General features: G+C 44.0%; 1 protein-coding gene across 3 annotated transcripts in view; it reads left to right on the top strand.

Moving 5' to 3' along the window:
- Nucleotides 1-4,684, top strand: part of tns3.2 (tensin 3, tandem duplicate 2) — a 45,546-nt gene extending 40,862 nt beyond the window's left edge. For 2 of the 3 annotated variants that reach the window (XM_019277510.2, XM_019277512.2), the window contains 8 exons: nucleotides 134-265; nucleotides 880-975; nucleotides 1,339-1,425; nucleotides 2,031-2,108; nucleotides 2,360-2,528; nucleotides 2,634-2,702; nucleotides 2,922-2,951; nucleotides 3,473-4,684. In XM_019277510.2, coding sequence (XP_019133055.2) covers nucleotides 134-265; nucleotides 880-975; nucleotides 1,339-1,425; nucleotides 2,031-2,108; nucleotides 2,360-2,528; nucleotides 2,634-2,702; nucleotides 2,922-2,951; nucleotides 3,473-3,614 — 803 coding nt within the window. In that variant the 3' untranslated portion in view covers nucleotides 3,615-4,684. The remainder of the gene's footprint in view (nucleotides 1-133; nucleotides 266-879; nucleotides 976-1,338; nucleotides 1,426-2,030; nucleotides 2,109-2,359; nucleotides 2,529-2,633; nucleotides 2,703-2,921; nucleotides 2,952-3,472) is intronic. The other variant, XM_019277511.2, reaches the window with a different exon arrangement.
- Nucleotides 4,685-18,943: the final 14,259 nt, after the last annotated feature.

Below are 18,943 nucleotides of genomic sequence, written 5' to 3' on the forward strand. Positions count from 1 at the left end.
GTCTTGGACGGCGGAGCCTAACTGCCGCTTCCAAGCTGATAATACGCCCTTGTGCAACGGTTTGCTCCTTGTGCGGTGTGAACATGACGGTTCTAACTTTAGCTTATCTGTGTTTCCTCCCTCTGTTGAACAGCCATCCAAGTGCTAAAGGACAAAGAGCCGGGCTCGTTCATTGTCAGAGACAGTCATTCATTTCGTGGGGCGTATGGACTGGCCATGAAGGTTGCCACGCCGCCTCCGTCTGTTTTACAACAGAGTAAGAAAGGTAGGCTGGAAATGTGAAGCTCTGTTTTTTTTCTGGATTTGCTCTTTGAATATGCTGCAACCAGAGTCTCTTTATTTGGATTTTGGATCTTTTATACACTGAACTGTCAAAGCTCCAAAAAGTTCTACCAACTAACCATCACATACCAAAAGTGACCTATACAAAGACTCAACAATTCCCACCATAAGCAAGCACTTGGCGACTGTGGTGAGGAAAAATGAGGTAGAAACCTGGAGCAGAACCCAGCTGACGGTGATTATGTCACAATCCCTGATCTCGGCGTAGCCATGGTCCATGAGAACCTGCCAGATGAGAAAGCAGAAAAACTCTGGGGCACACAAGGAGCTTGGTGCATCAGTCTAAGTCTATAGCAGGACTCACCTGAACTCTAAGCTCTATTAAAAAGCAAAGCCTGACTCTTACATGTGGAGAGGAGCTTGATAGCTGAAGGCTCTGGCTCCCATTCTACTTTTGGAGACTTTAGTAACCACGAGGAACCCTGAGCACAGTGTTCTAGTGGGGTAACAAGTACTGTGAGCTCTTTAAGAGCATCTATCAGTCAGTAACAACACATGCATGCAAATCCACTAAAAGCCGTCTGTGTGTCTCTGCAGTGGGCGACCTGTCCAACGAGCTGGTGAGACACTTCCTGATCGAGTGCACGCAGAAAGGAGTCCGTCTGAAAGGCTGCCCCAACGAGCCATACTTTGGTGAGAAAACCGAACGGCTCGGATCGTTTGTTAGGTCTCGGTCTTCACAATGAATTTCATTTTGTTTTGTGACATTTATTCTAAGAAACTGCTCATGGACAAACTTATCTTATTGTCTCATGTGATCATCTCAGCCTCGACATGCAGAAGTAAAATCTGAGTCCTAATGTTCTATAAAATCTTTGTTTATCGTGAAGTTATTGACCTGTAGAATAAAGCAGCTTGCTTCCTTAAATCCACGTTAATAGTCCACCAGGGTGGACTCTGCACAGGTTTGTAATGTGCCACCCTCTGCTGGTCGGGGCAGTGAGGTGCAGCCGGCTCCAGTATTATCTTTAAAATGTTTGTTTTTTCCCCCATCAGGTAGTCTCACAGCTCTGGTGTGTCAGCACTCCATCACCCCCCTGGCTCTGCCCTGTAAACTCATCCTGCCTGACAGAGGTAAACTAAGTATGTGTGTTTTTGTTTCTTGAGTCCTCTTGTAGTCTTTTGAGCATCACCAAACTACAACCCGAAAGGTGCCTCTAAATTCACGATGAGATGACTAAACTTCACATGTATGACACAGGCCTTTAAAATTTACTCGTTAAATAAAGGGCTCCAAATTCACGACCCTCTCGAGCCGGTGTTACGGTTTGACGAGCGACCTTGTTAACCGGTGACCTCAAGCCGAATGTGTGTGAGAGCATACACAGCCGTCAAACAAGAATAAAGATGAATCAGCTACATTTTCTTCGTAAAGAAAAAAGGCTACACAGCTGTCTGTAACTATGACAACCACTGACGCATTCAGCTGATGGTCACCAGTTAACACGGTCACTTGTTGAACTGAAACACCGGAGCATTTCATCAAGTAGTTTAAGGTTTGAACTGCTTGTGTTAGGCTGTGTGTGTGTGTGTGTGTGTGTGATCATTTTGATGCAGCAGATGTGTGTGTGTACAGATGCAGTTTTTGTGTGTGTGTGTGTGTACAGATGCAGTGTGTGTGTGTGTGTGTGTGTGTGTGTGTGTGTGTGTCTTGGTCAGTCATTTCTCGTGTGTGTTTCTGCTCACAGACCCGGTGGAGGAGCTGAATGACTCGTCTGCACAGACGTCGACAAACTCGGCGGCCGAACTCCTCAAACAGGGAGCAGGTACGAGACAGATATGTACACAAATCTGTGTGTTTGTTTGACTTGTGTGTGTGTGTCTGTGTGTGAACAGCACAGCATTCATTCATCTACACACACACACACACACACCAACACACACACACACACACACACACCCTGTGTGCTCAAGTTTCAAAACTCCTTCAGTGAATAAAATCAGTTCCTAACTGTTCCTCTATGTGTTTGTGTGTGTGTGTGTGTGTGTGTGTGTTTGTGTGTGTGTGTGTGTTCAGCGTGTAACGTGTGGTACCTGGGCTCGGTGGCGTTGGAGTCTCTGACGGGACATCAGGCGGTCCAGAAGGCGACCACGATGACTCTCTCCATGGATCCCCCACCAGCGTCCACCGTCGTCCACTTCAAAGTGTCGGCGCAGGGCATCACGCTCACCGACAACCAGAGGAAGTGAGTGTTCACAGTCCAAACACACACACACACACACGCACACACACACAGATGTGAGCTGAATCCACATGTTCACACACACACCGGCTCTGTTTGTTCCTGCAGGTTGTTCTTCAGGAGACATTACGCCGTCAACACCGTCATCTTCTGTTCTCTGGACCCACAGGGCAGGAAGTGAGTAGTGTCACTCGTGTACATCCGTCCATATTCTGCTGCTTATCTGGGAGGGCGTTGAAGACGTCCCTCTACTCAGCAACGTCTTCCAGCCTGTACTGTTTATTCTAATATAAGTAGCAGAAAGAGCACACGTCTTCACTTAGGCTGCACAATCCTCCACGTGGCCAAAAACAATAAGAGTGCGTTAACTTTATTGTGTTTTTCTGCTCCAAACAGATGGACAAGAGACAGCGTCTCTACTGCAAAGTAAGTCCCTTCCCACAAAGAGACAAACTCTGTCTTTATAGGAGGCGTTGAAGTTATTATCCATCCGAAATCTGTCTCTAAATATCAAACGCTGACCTGCCACACAGCTCAAAGTGGCTGTAAACAGACTGTAGCTACCTCCTTCATCATGAAAACGTGAAATGACTGCCCTCCTTGAAAGAACTGAATATCTCTCATTATTTTGGGGGCGTTTTATGCTTAATTAAAACGCTTATAATAAAGAAATGACTGGAAATGAGAGGATTGAGAAAGACCCACCAGAGCGCTTCAAAACTTTCAGCCTTCAAAACTAATTTTTTCTGTGTTTTCAATACACTAAATATGTAGAATATGGATTTTAATTGTTGTGGGAGGGGTTGAAGTGTTTAAGTTTTTGCCTCAAAGCACAGGTTTAGTCCCAGAGCACAGAGGAGAATTACTTTAAGCAAGACACAGGACTTTGTTAAGCCGTACCTGCCCTTGTATAAATATTCCTGTCTGTGTCTGTCCACCTCTTCCAGGATCTTTGGATTTGTAGCCAGGAAATCTCAGACTGAGACCGACAACATGTGCCATCTGTTTGCCGAACACGACCCCGAGCAGCCGGCGAGCGCCATCGTCAACTTTGTCTCAAAAGTCATGATTGGGTCACACAAGAAGTAACTGGACTGAGGATCAACTTCCAACCCCCAACCCCCAACAATTCTTCCTCCCAGGTGCCAAAAACTATGAATCCACAAACTCCAGAACCTGGTTCCTTTAGGTCCGTCCTGCAGAATAAACTTATTTCGTACTGACAGCTCTGCAGGACGCCGCCACCAGAGGGAGCCAAGAGTGTACAAAGTTAAACTGGTGAGCCGGAGGCTGTGACTGCTTTAAGATGCATCCTTGGTAATGTGTATAAAATGTGTATATAATCGTTTCTGCCACCGGATCCAGTATGAAAATCAAACATAGTCACTTTAACTCACCTGCATCTTCAGACTTACTCTTTTTGCTTGATGCCGACAGTCACAGCTGACAAATATAACACACTCACTCGTGATCAAACCTGGATGATATCAGATATTCTGCGCGTGAACACATATTTTAAGTATGACAATAATAATGTGAGCTGTTCTTTTGGTAAAAGTGGTTTCGACATCACTTTCTGTGCAAACCGCGGGCCCATTTTTAAAACGGAAACAACGTGACAAAGCCAATAATGTGGTCGCCTTGTACTTAAGATGGATTTACTGTGTTGTGTTTATAGTATTTATCCCTTTATACAGATGTGTAAAAGTATCTTTTTCCTAAATACACTTGTCATATATTTTTGTATATTAACACATACTGTACATTAGGATTAAAGGCAGCGTACCTCAGAATGTAAACACTTATGTCACACGTTGTTGTTGGACGAATACTGTGTAGTATTTTACCTGTAAGATACTACATCAGCTGCCCGTGTATACTTGTTGTATTACTAATATAGATGTCAATATGTTCCTTATTCAGTAACACAGTAATACAGATTTATGTACAGTCATTGTGCCATTCATCTTTAGTAAGAGATCAAACACACTCACTGTGATTAACGTCAAACATCAGTATTTTTTCTCTCATTCACAGCTTCCCTGCGTCGTCAAATCGTGTTTTGCTGATGTGTAAATGAATGATCGGTTATCAAAGCGTGTCTAACCCTGACATCTTATTAAAGCGTTTGTGCGCCCAAGTTACATCCAAGAAAAACACATTTTCTCACTTACTTCCAGGGAAATTTGTTTTGAATTTGTTTTATGATGATGTGATGATGGAATTTATTTTTGTAATCAGTTGATTTGTAACGAACAAACATTCCTAACCCTTCGCCACACTCACCACAAGATCCTCGAAGAAGTGTGTCACAGCGATGCAGCATTTCTACTCGTTTACGTCATGAAACACACACAGAAAGCATGCTAGAAGGGAACTAAAATGAACATGTAAAGCTCAACGATATATTCAAATCAACATATTTAAAACATCTAAAGCTGCTGCTCTGTGTAGTTTTTAACAAACGTTCCTCAAACAGGAGGAAATCTGTTGGGGACTATTTTCAGCGGTGGATTAATCCACGTTTGTTGCTGCTGAGTACTCATAGCAGCAGGACAGTGTGTGTGTGGAATTGAGTCAAAATAAACTTTAGTGTGTGTGTGTGTGTGTGTGTTCATGGTAATGAAGGAACAAAGCCCAATGTCTTGTTTTGTCCACAACCCAAAGATGTTCAGTTTACTGTCACAGAGGACCAAACAAAGCAGAACATATTCACATTTGAGAAGCTGAAATCAGAGGATTTGGACAATTTCTCTACTCCAAATAGTTGAAGATTAATTTCGTAGTTGACAATTAATCGACTAATCGTTGCAGCTCTACTTTGAATACACAGAAAATACATTTGCTAACAGAAGCTTATGGTGTTGGTTTCGGTGTTCTCGTTGGATTTGTGGACAGTAAGTAACAAATAAAGCTCAGTACAGGTGCGCTGTGTTGGGACTAAAACCTGCTGCATGTCTAGATGAAGTACCACTAGAAATGTTCTACGAGTTGAGCTGGACCGACCCTTTAAATGTGTACTTTAAAGCTTCGTCAATAGGTGGCAGTAATCAGCCACCAAATGCCAAACTGCGTGCTCAGTCCAAGTCTGGATGAGTCGAGCAGTCACTGGAACTGGAAGGTATTTCACGGATACCACGTTTGGATGGAAACATTAGTTTGATTGACGCTTTTGTCTTCCTTCTCACTTTTATAATCACACTACCAAGAAACGAGCCCAGCAGGTCCACGCATGCAGGAAGAACCACCCTCTTGAATAAACTTGGCGATGTCAAAGTGTGTCCAAGCTTGCATGTGTGTGTGTGTGTGTTTGAGGAAAGAAGAGCATGAGAGGGTGTACACATGCTGGTTTAAATGCCTCATAGGCCTCCAGGTGCCTCATAGATCTGCTGATCTGTCTGTCTCCGAGCCTCTGTGTAGCTGGTTGAGACTTTCAGAGGCCAGATCAGCAGATACCAGTTTTGAATGAGGCTCTATTCAGGTTCCTGGTCTCTGTGGAGGGAGCCGAGGAACTGGAAGTGGGACAGAGACACAGAGGGGGACACATCACAGTCCTGCAGTCCTGCCTGGCTTGGAGAAAGAGGGACAGCGTGAAGGGGGTGGGTGGGTGGTGTGAAGAGATGTGTGTCTGTGTGTGTGTGTGTGTGTTGGGGGTGGGGGTGATGGAGGTGGTGGAGGTGGGGGGGGGTTGCCGGTGGTGGATGACCTCACCATTACGGGAAACTTTCCCACAGCCTGCACACAAAGAAGGCCGTCAAAAGGTAAAAAGGATGAGAAAGAATAGAAATTTAACACAGTGTGTAAAAAAAGGAGGCAGAAGAGCGTTCGCCGGATGAGAAAGAAGCTCTTTTCCGAGGGGGAGTCGTCTTCCCTTTTCAGCGCTTCAGAGATTTTCGGGGTTGATAGAAGCTCAGAGAGGCCCGAAGAGAGACCTGCCGCCATTTTGTCCCCTTGCTTGCACTTCCTGCTGCACTTCCTGTGAGACGGCTCACCGGCACCTGACGGCTCGGTGGTTTTCACGGCCTCTCTCCGCCGCCTGCCGCCGCCACTGCTGCTGCTTCTGCTGCTGCTGGACGACATCACATTCCTGGCATTGCTCGCTCCGAACGCTGTTTGGAAATCCAAAGCCCGGCTTCCGTTCGGGAATGCCTCCCTCACAGAGTCCCTCTCAGCCTCTGATCCCCGGCCTCCTCTCACTTTATTTGAGTTGGCTATTTAAAGCTCGTGCTAAGTGCGCCGCCGCTGCTTCTGCTTCTGCTGCAGGGAAGCAAATACACACTTCATCTCACACACTAAAACCACACCGGCCCACAAATAATCCCTCTCCTATTTTTAATTTGGTGGGCTTGACGGGACACAGCCTGCAGGGTCGACTGCGACCAGACGGACAAACTTTCCTTGATATGTGTTATTTTCTTTTTATTTGTCATGTGGCGCTTTGTCGGTGCACCGAATACGGTCAGTAATTAGCTTTTAGTGATACGGTGATATGAAGCAGTGGAAATCGTGCAATACTGTGACCACTGTTTATCAGAGGTGAAACACACATTTACTCAAGTAGTTCAGTTGAGTTTGACGTACGTATACTTCACTAGAACGTTTCTATTTTTGTAATTCATCTCCACGATACTTCAGTTAAATTCATTTCGCAGAACTTTTACTTGTAACGGAGCATTTGTGCATGGTGCCGTTGATTATTTTCCTCAAGTTTTTTAGCACCACACTTACATACATGAACAGCTCGTACTACTTTCTGGAGTTTGCTCAGAGGTTGTGGTGGCCCTGACCCTCTGATGATGAAATCTACGTCACCTGGATGCAGAAAGTATAATTTCAGCTTCAGAGTTGAGCGATGTAAATATACTGTACATACCAAAAAGAAGATTACCCAGTATAGAGTAGATACCTTTGTACGGCTGCACTAGACCAGCGTTATACTGACGTCCAGAGGATTTTGAATTTTGACTTCTCTGCCTTGTTGTAGCCTCTTCAGCTGCATGAACACCAGCCAGATCTGATGCTGTGCAGCCAGACATTGTTTAAACCTTCAGAACTTTTCTAGACGTCTCAAAGTTTTCAAATAAATCAAATGTCTGGATGAAATTACACACGATGCATCTACATTATTTCCATCTGAATGTTTCATTGTGTAAAGCTGCAAAGTTTCAGGGGGTTAAACCATTTTTCAACATAGGTACCTATTTTTGAATATCTCTGGTTGTATTCCTGTAAATCTGGGTTAAATCAGATGATAAAATATGCTGTGAAATGATAGAACATTAAAATTTACTGCGCAGTTTTAGTATCTGTAAAATCGCAGGTCTTCTATATGTCAGTTTTAGATCTTCAGGAGAAACATGTCCCCAAAAAAACATTCCTCTGTGGTTAATTAACGGTTCCTCACTTACCTTTATTGGTAGATAAACCCTGACCCACGCACCAACGCGTATAAATACACGTGCATACGCAGGATGTGGGCAGCATCGCACAGAAACAATTTTATTGTTTTAGATTTATGTTTGACAGTTTGATACTTCAAACAACAGTGAATCATGAACGCAGCACAGAAATATGTTTCTAATATACCGAAGCATCAGAGACTCACGCACTCACATATTTGGGGAGTGTGGCACACTTTCAGGAAGTTCACACGCATATGCCTTATGTCTACTTTATGAAACACACACACACACACACACACACACACACACACACTTGCATGCCAATCAAGATTTCTGGCCTACGTGCTCTTAAGCACATACTCAGAAAGAAAGCATTGCCTTTATGGCTAGCCTCTTCATTGTATTGTCTCCGGTATAGATGACTGAAACACACACACACACGCACACACACACACACACACACACAAAGGCTTGGGTACTTGGGTATCAGCGTCAGTCTTAATGAACCTGTCTACAGGGGGCGGGGCCGGGGTAATGTCCCACACAAAGAGCTCCCGCTGGGCCATCGAGCCAACCAGAGGCCAACAGATTAACTTGCATTACATCAGCATCCCCACAATACACCTAATGAGGGAGGGATTATGTGTGTGTGTGTGTGTGTGTTGGCTCTCATGCCATTGCATCACTAATTAAATGCAATGACTCACTTTTGCTGATTCAGTGTGCGTCCGGACATGCATATGAGGACAGACGCATCTTAACATCACAGCGAAACGACTAAACCAACGACTAAAGTCTAGTCTTGTCTGAGCAGCTTCTTCCCAGCTCCGGTTCTGGCACGACACTGGCTCCGCTCTGAGCTCACGGTCCATGCAACATTGGCTAACAGCGGCTACAGACGGCAGCAGTTTGGTGGCGTGTGAGGCAGATATTTGTCTCAGGAGTCGAGACCAGGTTGGACCGAATGAATGAATGACTGCATATGTTCAAAACATTCATTGATTTGATGTTGTCAGGTATATCAGTTTTATATTTCCAGCTTGTTCTGCTGCCCATAAATCAATAATGCAGCTTTAAAGGTTCATTACAACTCGGGTCTTACCTTCATTGGGTAGTATTTTTAGCGACAATACTAAAAACAAAGAAGAAGAAGTCTAGAAGTCTGAAGTATTTGGAAGAAAAAACAAAGTCGAACAGCAAAACGATGACCCAGCTCTGACCTGTGACTGTGCACATAGATCATGTGGATAATCTGACAGCTCCACCGTGTTCCAATAAAGTGTAACTTTCCTTTAAGGTTACACAGTTTACATGTGAGCGTGCTGCGTGAGTTTTGTTTAGTGTGGAATGGTGTTTTTGTGTGTTCCTTTGTGCTGCTTCCTGCCTCTCTCCACAGTGTTTTTTTATTAGACTCGACGTACCTCTGGTTCACGTTTCAACTATGTTTTTTTTCCATCTTTAGCTTCGGCCTTCATTCTTTTCTCCTTTTCTCTTTTATTTCCTGTCTTTTATTTGGCTTCTTCTGTGCACTTAAAAACTTTTACTGAATGTGGGAACAAAGTAGTGAGTGGACGTGTGTCTCCTGCAGAGAAAGACACATGCTGCCTGTCCTGTTTGGACCTCTGCATCCATCTTTCTTACCCCCTCCCCTCCTTTTTTTTTTTTTTGCCCTGTCAGTATTCTCATTCAGCATTTATACCTCATGAGTTTTTTGGATGCCATGACCCAGATTTCTTTCTCTCTCTCTGGTGTCAAGGATAAAAAGAAGAGGCGACAAAGGGGGCCAGGACAGAGGGGGACTCAGATCAAATCAAAAAAATAAAATCAATGCACTCATTAACTGAAGAAAGAAAGAAACAAACTCTGGAAGTAAAGAGGGTGAGAGCGAGAGATAAAATGAGAAGGGCAGCTAGAAATAGAACAGGGTTGTTTGGGCTGGCTGGACAATGGACACCAGTGTGGAGAGTCTCCAGTATCTGCCCTCGCTGCCCCACATCTCTCCTGTCACACCCCTAAAATTTAACCAGGGGTTGCCCGGAGTGACGGAGGATCACAAAGCAGTGAGAAAGGCATCCGACTACCCCCCTCCAGCCTCCGCTGTCTGACCCTCGAGGGGTGAGAATCGATTACATCAGCCCGCTTCATGTCGAGGAATGACGTCCACATTCTCACCGAGAACAGCTGAGTGACTTTTGTCATGCTGTGATCCGACTACACGATATGAGCGAAACAACAGACCCAACAACTGCTTCTTTTATCTTCATATAGTAAAGACAACAGACGCAACATGTGGAGCACCTCAAACTCAGTCCATCGTAAAGGAGACACTCATTCATCTGAGCATCACCTGATACTGGACCTGCAGCCTCAGCTGATGCTCGTGGTCATTAGGGAAACTTAATATAGTAAAAGTACAGTAAGTACAGTGTAGCATGATTGGTTAATTCGCTTAGATTTCCCTCTTAAATCTTAAAAGTCGTCCAGTTAGAGGACGACAAAAATAACCAAACGATTGGGTTACTTGTCCTTCCTCGTCAGTTTGTGTATATCACAAATTTGGAACGACTACATTCAGCATGATTTAGTAATTACTACAAACCCGCCTCAGATTCTAAGTAAAGTCTTCTGAAGTAGAAACAGTCTCCTGCAGGTTTCACTTGAGTGCAGTATACTTTCCTACGAACACGTCTCGGATTTTGCAGATTTTGAGGATAGAGAAACTGAAGCTTATTTAGGTTGACCTCATCAGATTTAGAGAGCCGGAGAGAACGATGCAGTCTGCAGCAAAGAAATGAACCAAGGTCACCTATCACCAGCTACTCTGTATTCATCGAAGCATGGCCTTGTTTCAGTTCATTATTCAGACAAATCAAGTCGGGTAAAATAAAACAAAATCCAACTCCGTCCACTGCTTTTGAATGAACAAACTCGCCTCATACACCCTCTGATCATGGCTAAAGGAGAGACTCGGCCTCAGCTGATGCTCATGGTTATTAGGTTTTTCATGATGTTATCATCAAAGAAAACCAAATATAGTAAAAGTACAGTTAGTACAGTGTAGCATGATCTGCTCATTTCTTTAGATTTCCGTTAGAGGATGTGAAGTGATTGGGTTACTTGTCCTCCCTCGCGGTACAAACCGGGGACCTATATCACAAATTTAGGACAACTAAATTTAGGGTTGACTAAATTTAGCATGATTTAGTAATACAATTAAATTACTTAATTTAGTTGAATCATTAAATTATCAGGATAATTTAAGAAACCCCCTCTGAGTCTTTTGAAGTAAAAATAGCCTCCTGCAGGTTTCTCTCGGTGCATTTATCCAGATAACTTAATAAACCCGCCGTGTGAGACAGGTCTGATTCAAATCAGTGAGAACAGCTACAGGCGTGACCGATCCTTATTTTGCTGTCAGCTGCTCTGGAACGTTGAGTTTACTGAGGTTTACCATGATAATTCCCAGATGTTATCCTGAAATGACTAATTTGTCTCACAAAGTCTTCTAAGAGACTACTGGATTAAGCGCATCTGTCTCTGACCTCTACAGAGGATCTACCTTCTAGTTTTTTTTTGTTTTTTTTTTAAAAACCTGGAACGGCTAATTGTGTCAGACAGGACTGATGAAATCTCCCGGTCGTCTTACTTTTCTCATTACTGAACAGAGGCGAGTATTCAGGCCAAGCCCAGCAGAGTGTCAGCTGTCAGCGGCTCTGTCTCCACGCTGCCGGCCGGGGCCCTCCTCCTCCTCCTCCTCCTCGTCCTCCTCCTTCTCGTCCTCCTCCTCCTCCTCCAGACTCCCTGACTGTGTGTGCTATGATGTCATGCTCCGGACGGGGGTGTGTTCGGGGGTGTGTTTGGGGTGTTGGTGGTGGAAGGCGCGAGGGCAGGATAACAATAATGGTTGAACCCTTGACCTTCTGGTCGTGACTTTCTAGCACAGAGTTAAACCGGGTGAGGCGGACCCCTCACGTGGTGACCAGCCTGCTGTTAGCATTAGCATGGGTTAATGACCCGGGATCTCGACCTTAAGGCCAAAAGGTCAAGAGAAGACCCCGAGCCGACACCTCCTCTTTCTGAGTGCTCTCACACACACACACACACACACACACCTGCATACAAAGCCCAATCAACTGCACTTCTGCACGACAAGAACAGAAAAACACAAGTAACCCGATGACATTCACACACTTCAGCTCGTACAGTCATTCAAACACAAATACAGGAATGCATGCTTGCACACACAATCCCATCCGGGTAGGGTTACCTCTAACATAAACATCTACAACCAAAGAAAGCAACACACCCCTCTTGGGGACACATTCCTGTATCCTGAGCCCTGCTACTGATAAGAGTCTTGTGTGACTGGGACACATGGGCCGAGTTTGGGCTAATTCAGCACCTGGGAACCCCTCCGCTCTCGTCCTCCACCCCTGTCTAACTCCCTCTTTGGGAACAAACCCAGCCTTGTGCAACTCCCAACAATGTCAGTGACACTCTACACTGCCCCATTGCCACTAATTGTTAGCTCACAATGCTTCCTGGTATTGTATTCAACAATGGCCACTCTGAATAGAGAGTCTAACCTACTTGTATTGTCGCTAATTGGTTTCTTGAGAGGAGTAGAAAATGGGAAGAGAAAGGGAGAGAGGAGATGTTGGTAATGGACTGCAGTTTCATTGGAGTCGCCAGTAAATAGAGTTCACAAAGGGCTTTGTGGGGTCGAGGGCCGAGGGTCGGAGGTGAAGAAGAAGAGGTGCACCTGCACTCTCCACAGGCTGACAATGAGCTTATTCAGCTGCTCTGCCCAGCAGAACGATAGAGGACGGAGGCAATGGCCGTCCCACAGCCCGGAGAGACGACCAGACACACACACACACACACACAGTGAGAGGGAGGGGTGAAGACTGTATCTTTAGATCTTAAAGAGATGTAACTGTCCTGTACAATAAATGTTTAGATTCCTTTGTGAAGCCAACAACCACAGAACAATAATGACAGAAGAGAAGAGGAGGAAAAGAAAGAATAAAGACGGAAGAAAATGGAAAAAAATGGGAGAAAACATTTGAAGAGACAGAAGCAAAAAGTGGAAAAAAAAAGGCAAGAGTAGGGAAGCAGAGAGAGCAAAGAAAGAAGGAGAGAAAGAAAAGAGTGGAGAAGAGTCAGGAGTAGAGAAGACAAGTGAAATAAAACTGCCAGAAAGTGGACAAGACATAACAAGAAAAAGGGAAATTTGGGAAGTGGAGAAAAAGAAAAGTAAGAAAAGAAGAAGTGCAGAAAATAGAAGAAAATGTGTAGAAAAGTGGAAGGAAAGGGCAAGGATGGGAAACGAGAGAAGGTGGAAAGGGACCAAAACATGAATAGAAGAGAGAGAAAGAGATCAGACGAGTGGAAGGGATGAAAATCTAAAGAAAGGAGTGAAATCGTCAAATACAGCAGCTTGGTCAGCCGCCAAGTGATGTTATGTAAGTTATGCAACTTGCATTAAAGTATGACGCTTTAGTTAGTTAGTAAGTTACCTGACTTTTATACAAGTCAGTGGTGACATGACCAGTGACTCCTGAATTGGTTTGACTCCTGAAGAGCTGAAAGAGACAGAAATGTGAAGAAGGAGTGAAGAATAAAAAAGAGGAGACGAGAGGGGACACCGATGTGTAGGATTTAGTGGCATCTAGTGGTTGCAGGCTGCAACTAACTGAATACCTCTCGCCTCAACGTCCCCTTCCTCTTCCATAAAGAGAAATTCTGGGGTGTTGTTGGAAAAACGGCAGTTCAACATGGTGGTCTCTGTTAAAGAGGACGCGGTAGATATAAAATGACATTCTATGGTAACAAATACAGAACGATTCAGAAGCTTTTGTTGATTTGGTTGATTTTTGTCCTTCTATCTATCCCGGTAAGCTACATAGTTAAATGGTTATTTTTTTTACAAATGCACCAAAACACCTTTTTTTAAAGTCAAACTTCAGGATTTCTCCAGTATGTGCTGCACTGTTGCTGCACTGTGCCCTTATTACAGAAAACGACTTTTAGGAGCATTCGTAAATCAATTCAGAATCGCGACTCTTACGTGAATCTATTGTCACCGACTCAACCAATGCTTCTGCTTGTTGGACAAGCCAAGAGTCTTTGGGCTTGGAGAGTGTCTCACATCTTTCAAGTCATGAGACGCCAACTGTCCAGAAGACTGTCCAAGTAAAGTCATAAATCATTAAAGCTGCAACAAGTAAACTTTTATTTTGTGTTGATTCTGGCGGCCCCCGTGGACAAAAGTGGTATTTTCTCCAACGCCTTGTTTTGTTAACAGGCAGGAATCAGACAGGCATTTAAAATAACTATAGAAAAAGCAAAACTTCTTGTTGATCTTATTTATGCAGATCATATAGAGGCATCAGAATTAAATAAAACTGTTACAGAAGCAGTTTAAAAACATACTTTTAAGTCCTTTTTTAAAACTGTCAAGTCTACAGTCATTAAATCTGGCTTGAGTCAGATGCAGAAAGTTTTTTGCCAGTAGCTAAAACACAAGCTGATAAATCTCACCACTCCCCTGCACAGTTCAGCAGTTTGTACCTTATAAGGACACAGAGCTCATAACACTGAGTTTTCAATGCATTTAAGAAGGTTCCTCTCTATTGGTGAGCTTATTTGGTATTTTAAACCTTATGTTTGAATCTCAGGGGACTAATAACAGGGCAATATGTATTATGTATTCATTCCCTGGTGGTTCATGCTGCTAATCTCTAGCTCTGCTATTCATTTTCTCTTTTGTTTTCTTAGTCAGTTTTTGGTATCTCCTCTTTATTGCCCAGCCTTGTTTTTGGACGTCTCGCTCACGAGGAATCTGCACTAACTTTTTAGAAATAACAGATAACTCTCTTAGATTTCACACACACAGACACACACACACACACCTATAAAGATGCATTTAGGGAAGGCAAACACACACACACACACTGAGACACACTCCTGTGATATATATTGCCATGAAGTCCCAAGGCCATGTTTTTGTTTCCGTTGTAAATGTAACAGGATAAATGCAACCGCTGCTGACGGAGGAGTCCAGGCGCTGGAGACACTCCCAGAATGTAAAGCCTGCAATATTGCATGGTTACACTCACTGGTTGGAAAGGGTATGTGTTACAGTGTGTGTGATATATCTATATCTATGTGTGTGTGTTTGTCAGTTTGTCTGCATGCATGCACATATGTGCGCTATGTAAATTAAAACTCGCATGGAAAAGTAGCTATAGATCTCCAAAATATGCCTGTTTAGCATCATTTAAGTATCTCTGCATCTTAAAAACAGATCTATATTTATGGATCTGGGTGTGACGGAGGCTACAGGAGCTGACATGCAACTCCTCGAAAATATAAACTACATGTCAGGGCTATGAAGAGACTTCATAGAGTCCACAAAAGCTGCTGGGTTGGACTTCTTGTTTTCATTCGGGAGCATGTTCTAGTTCTAGTTAAACACCACTGTGTTTAACCTTGTGCAGGACACTGCCTGATTATGTTTGACATATCTCGTGTTGTGATGGATGTTTACACTGTACTTATCAGGATAATGACGGCACTGGATTGTTGTTCAAAAGCTGAAAAAACAAGCAGTGTTTACATATTTCTGACGAGCGAAATCTTGCGGTCACAATGAATGAGTGTTCCCAAACAATGGGGGAAATAATGTAATGTTGCTGGCGTACAGTCAGGCTGAAAATAGCACTGACACCGTGCTGGTATAGGCATGTTCCTACAGGTACAGATGAGGATATTACCGTAAATATGATTCAGGATGTGAGGAAGATTTGAGTAACAGATCCATGAAGACTTGTCAAACATCAGATCTCTGCACATAGATTACGTACTATGAGACACGGTTCCAGGATGCCAATTTCACCCTTGATTGCAATGATTGCGAGGCAACAGTAGAAATACAGCCATAATATTACAGAGTAATCTACCAGGAATGTACAGTGGCATGAATCCGATTGGCCAACACAGTGCATTGTTTAATCTTTAATTGTGTTGTGACAAAAGTTGAGCCAGTTTCAAGTTTCTTGCCAGGTGACGACTCATGTTTTTGTGGAGCCCTCTGTGTTGGGAGAAGTGGCCTCATTGAAATGAGTGAAGAGGTTATGTCTTTGGCACAGTGATGTCAATCTAGAACAATGTCTTGTACTGTTGCGAATAGAATTTAGGGCAAGACACACCTCAAAACATCCACACCCATTATTTTCCATGAAACCCCAGAAGACCAGCAGCATTTTGATGCGGATCATGACAGTTGCATCAACTTGTAGGGATACAGCATTGTACTTATCCACAGCAAGTCCAAACACTTCACTCAATAGAGACTGATGACCTTTTTCTAGCTTTCCTTGCTAAAACTGGGTGGGTTGTCTGTTGCAGAAACAATCCAAAGTCTTTAAGGTCCTTCAGAAGTATGAGAAGCACTCCATTTGTTTCACTACCAAGGAGAATGGGGGTACAGCATTGTATCAGGGAAGGTGTGTCCTTGAAGTAAGGGTGCACCTTTGTTAACGGCCATTGATGCCAAATCCCCAGATGATTGGTAGGCACTGAGCTCTTCAGTCGTCTGGTATTGTGAAACTACTCTCCCAGCATTTATGTGTGTTAATTCTCCTCAACTTTATAACATTTGCTCCCTAAAATGTTACATTCAGGCAACAGTTACTTGACTACGACCACAGTTCACTTTAAAGATCAATTTATAAGAGTCGATGGTTGAGGGGGCTTGTCACCACCATGTAAAATGTGTTTCTTCATTGCTCCTGGAGGTTGTGAATAAATTTGAACTTTCCCCCTACCTTGACATGAGAACACTTTTTGCATTTTTAATTCAACTATGACCTCTACTCAACTGAAGATTCATTGCGAGGAGGCTGCTCTAAGGCCTTGCCCTCAACTGAGCCAGTCTCACCACTAAGCAAGCAAGATACTAACTTCCCCGATTCAAACTAATGCTCACCTCGATGAAAGGTGATGAATGCAGGCAATTCGACTCACTGGCTTTTGACCTTTGCTCTTGGATTACCAAGAGAGTCGACGGTCCATAATCCATTGATTTTGTGGCGTACTAAGAGACTAAAGGTGCCCTATCAATACTTTATTTTAAACACGGATGCTGTCTTTCTAACACGGGACTCACACAGGAGGCAGAACGGCAGCGGAACGGCAGCAGAATGGTCCTTTGCCTGGCGTCAACTCACACCGGACGTGTATCAGCCGCGGAACGGCAGCGGAGCGAGCCGGTCGTATTCACGCGAGATCGCGCGAGAATCCTGGACATACCCGAGACCCCGCAATAAACAGTGTATGAAGAAAACAACAACAACAAACAGCTGACTTTGCTTCTCCGACGTGGAGGAGATTATAAAAAGCATCTGTTGTGTCATAAAGGATTGTGTGTTGTTCCACTTCAACAATTAGTCTCTCGTTGAGACCCTTTGATCGATCTTTGATCACCTGGTGCCACCGGTCATGACGTAACGTTGATGTGAAGTTGTAAAAAGCTACATGAACTGCGTTTTGTGTTTTATTTTGAAAGGGGGCGGAAGTTTATTACGTTGATTCTGTGTCGGATTTCCTGTCTGGTGCGCAGTGCTTGGTTGAAATTTACGAGGTTTAGCCGCGGCTCGCGGAAAAAATAGAAATCCTGCGGAAAGCTCGCGTTGTGGCGTGGAGAGCCGCTTCTGGGACGCTTCCGTACCGCGTCCGGTGTGAGTTGGCCTTAAGACAAGTCTTAAAGGCAACGAGATGTTAAACATAGACTTGGCAGATCAGAAAATGCTTTCGAAGGCACAGAGAAATGACCTACATTATCCTTCAAAGATGTCTCTGATTGTTGGGCTGATTCCTCGACTGAATATAACTCAATTCCTTTATGTCCATGTGACCGAGAAGTGTAAATCCGCCTTTAAACCCCAACGCCAGAAGATGCGAAACAGAAGTACCGAGAGATACAGTAGAAGGAATAAATGCTGCAACAGACATCGAGGCAGGAGGGAGCAGAAGAAGAAAAAAAAAAGACGGATTGAAAAGAAGGGGGATGGGGGAAGGGAGTGCAAAGAGCAATACAGGGGAATGGGTGAGGGGTTTGTTATGTGGTTGTAAGAGGGCCAGTGCACGAGATAGTGAAAAAGTGGTAGAGTGGAAAAGAGAGAGAGAGAGAGAGAGAGAGCGAGAGAGGTGTTGGTGCTTTTTAAATAGCCTACGTGGAACACCAAATCCCCTCAGCAGCACAAATCAGCTGACTGACTGCCACTTGCCAAGGAGTAGGTGGGGGTGGTGGGGAGAGCAGGGTTTATAACTCTCTCCACTGACACATTCACCATGCAGAGACAAGACAGAGCTTTACCCATGTCGGCCCTGCAGAACTCTATCCTGTCTAAACATAGACCTCCTGGTGGACTGGGGGAAGACGAAGGACGAGAACGAGAGAAAGAATAAGGAGAGATCAACTGTCCCTTTCCCAGCTATTTTATCATTATTTATGGGTTCGCTTGACTTCTTCAGGCTGTGACAGCGCTTTTTCGCAGCTGTGTTCTGCTCTTGATGGCACAACTTCAACCCCTACTCAGATTTTTCGAAAGGTCTTCCAAAAGACATTCATTTCGAAGTTTTTCATGTGTTTCAGTCGGGGCTGAGCCTTCGAGTTACCATCCAGTGTGTCACTGTTTAGGTATCATTACAGAAACATCATTTCAAGCTACATACAGCCAACATCGTTTTAAGAGAAACTTTAGGACTCATTGGTAGATATAAATTGTTTGATAAGATGGAGAATTGATTTGCAAGGTCCTGCGCTGAAAAAAATCTATCCATGCATAATTTTTCAGTCACTTGTCTGGGCTCGAGTTATGGTGGCGTGAATGTACAGTCGTCCCTCGCTATAACGCGGTTCACTTTTTGCAGTCTCGCTGTTTCGTGGATTTTTTTTTTGTGTAATTTTGCATGCTTTTTTTTACAGTGTACTGTACAGTATGAACGCGC

Source organism: Larimichthys crocea, chromosome XVII, assembly GCF_000972845.2.
Source record: "Larimichthys crocea isolate SSNF chromosome XVII, L_crocea_2.0, whole genome shotgun sequence".
Lineage (NCBI taxonomy): Eukaryota > Metazoa > Chordata > Actinopteri > Sciaenidae > Larimichthys > Larimichthys crocea.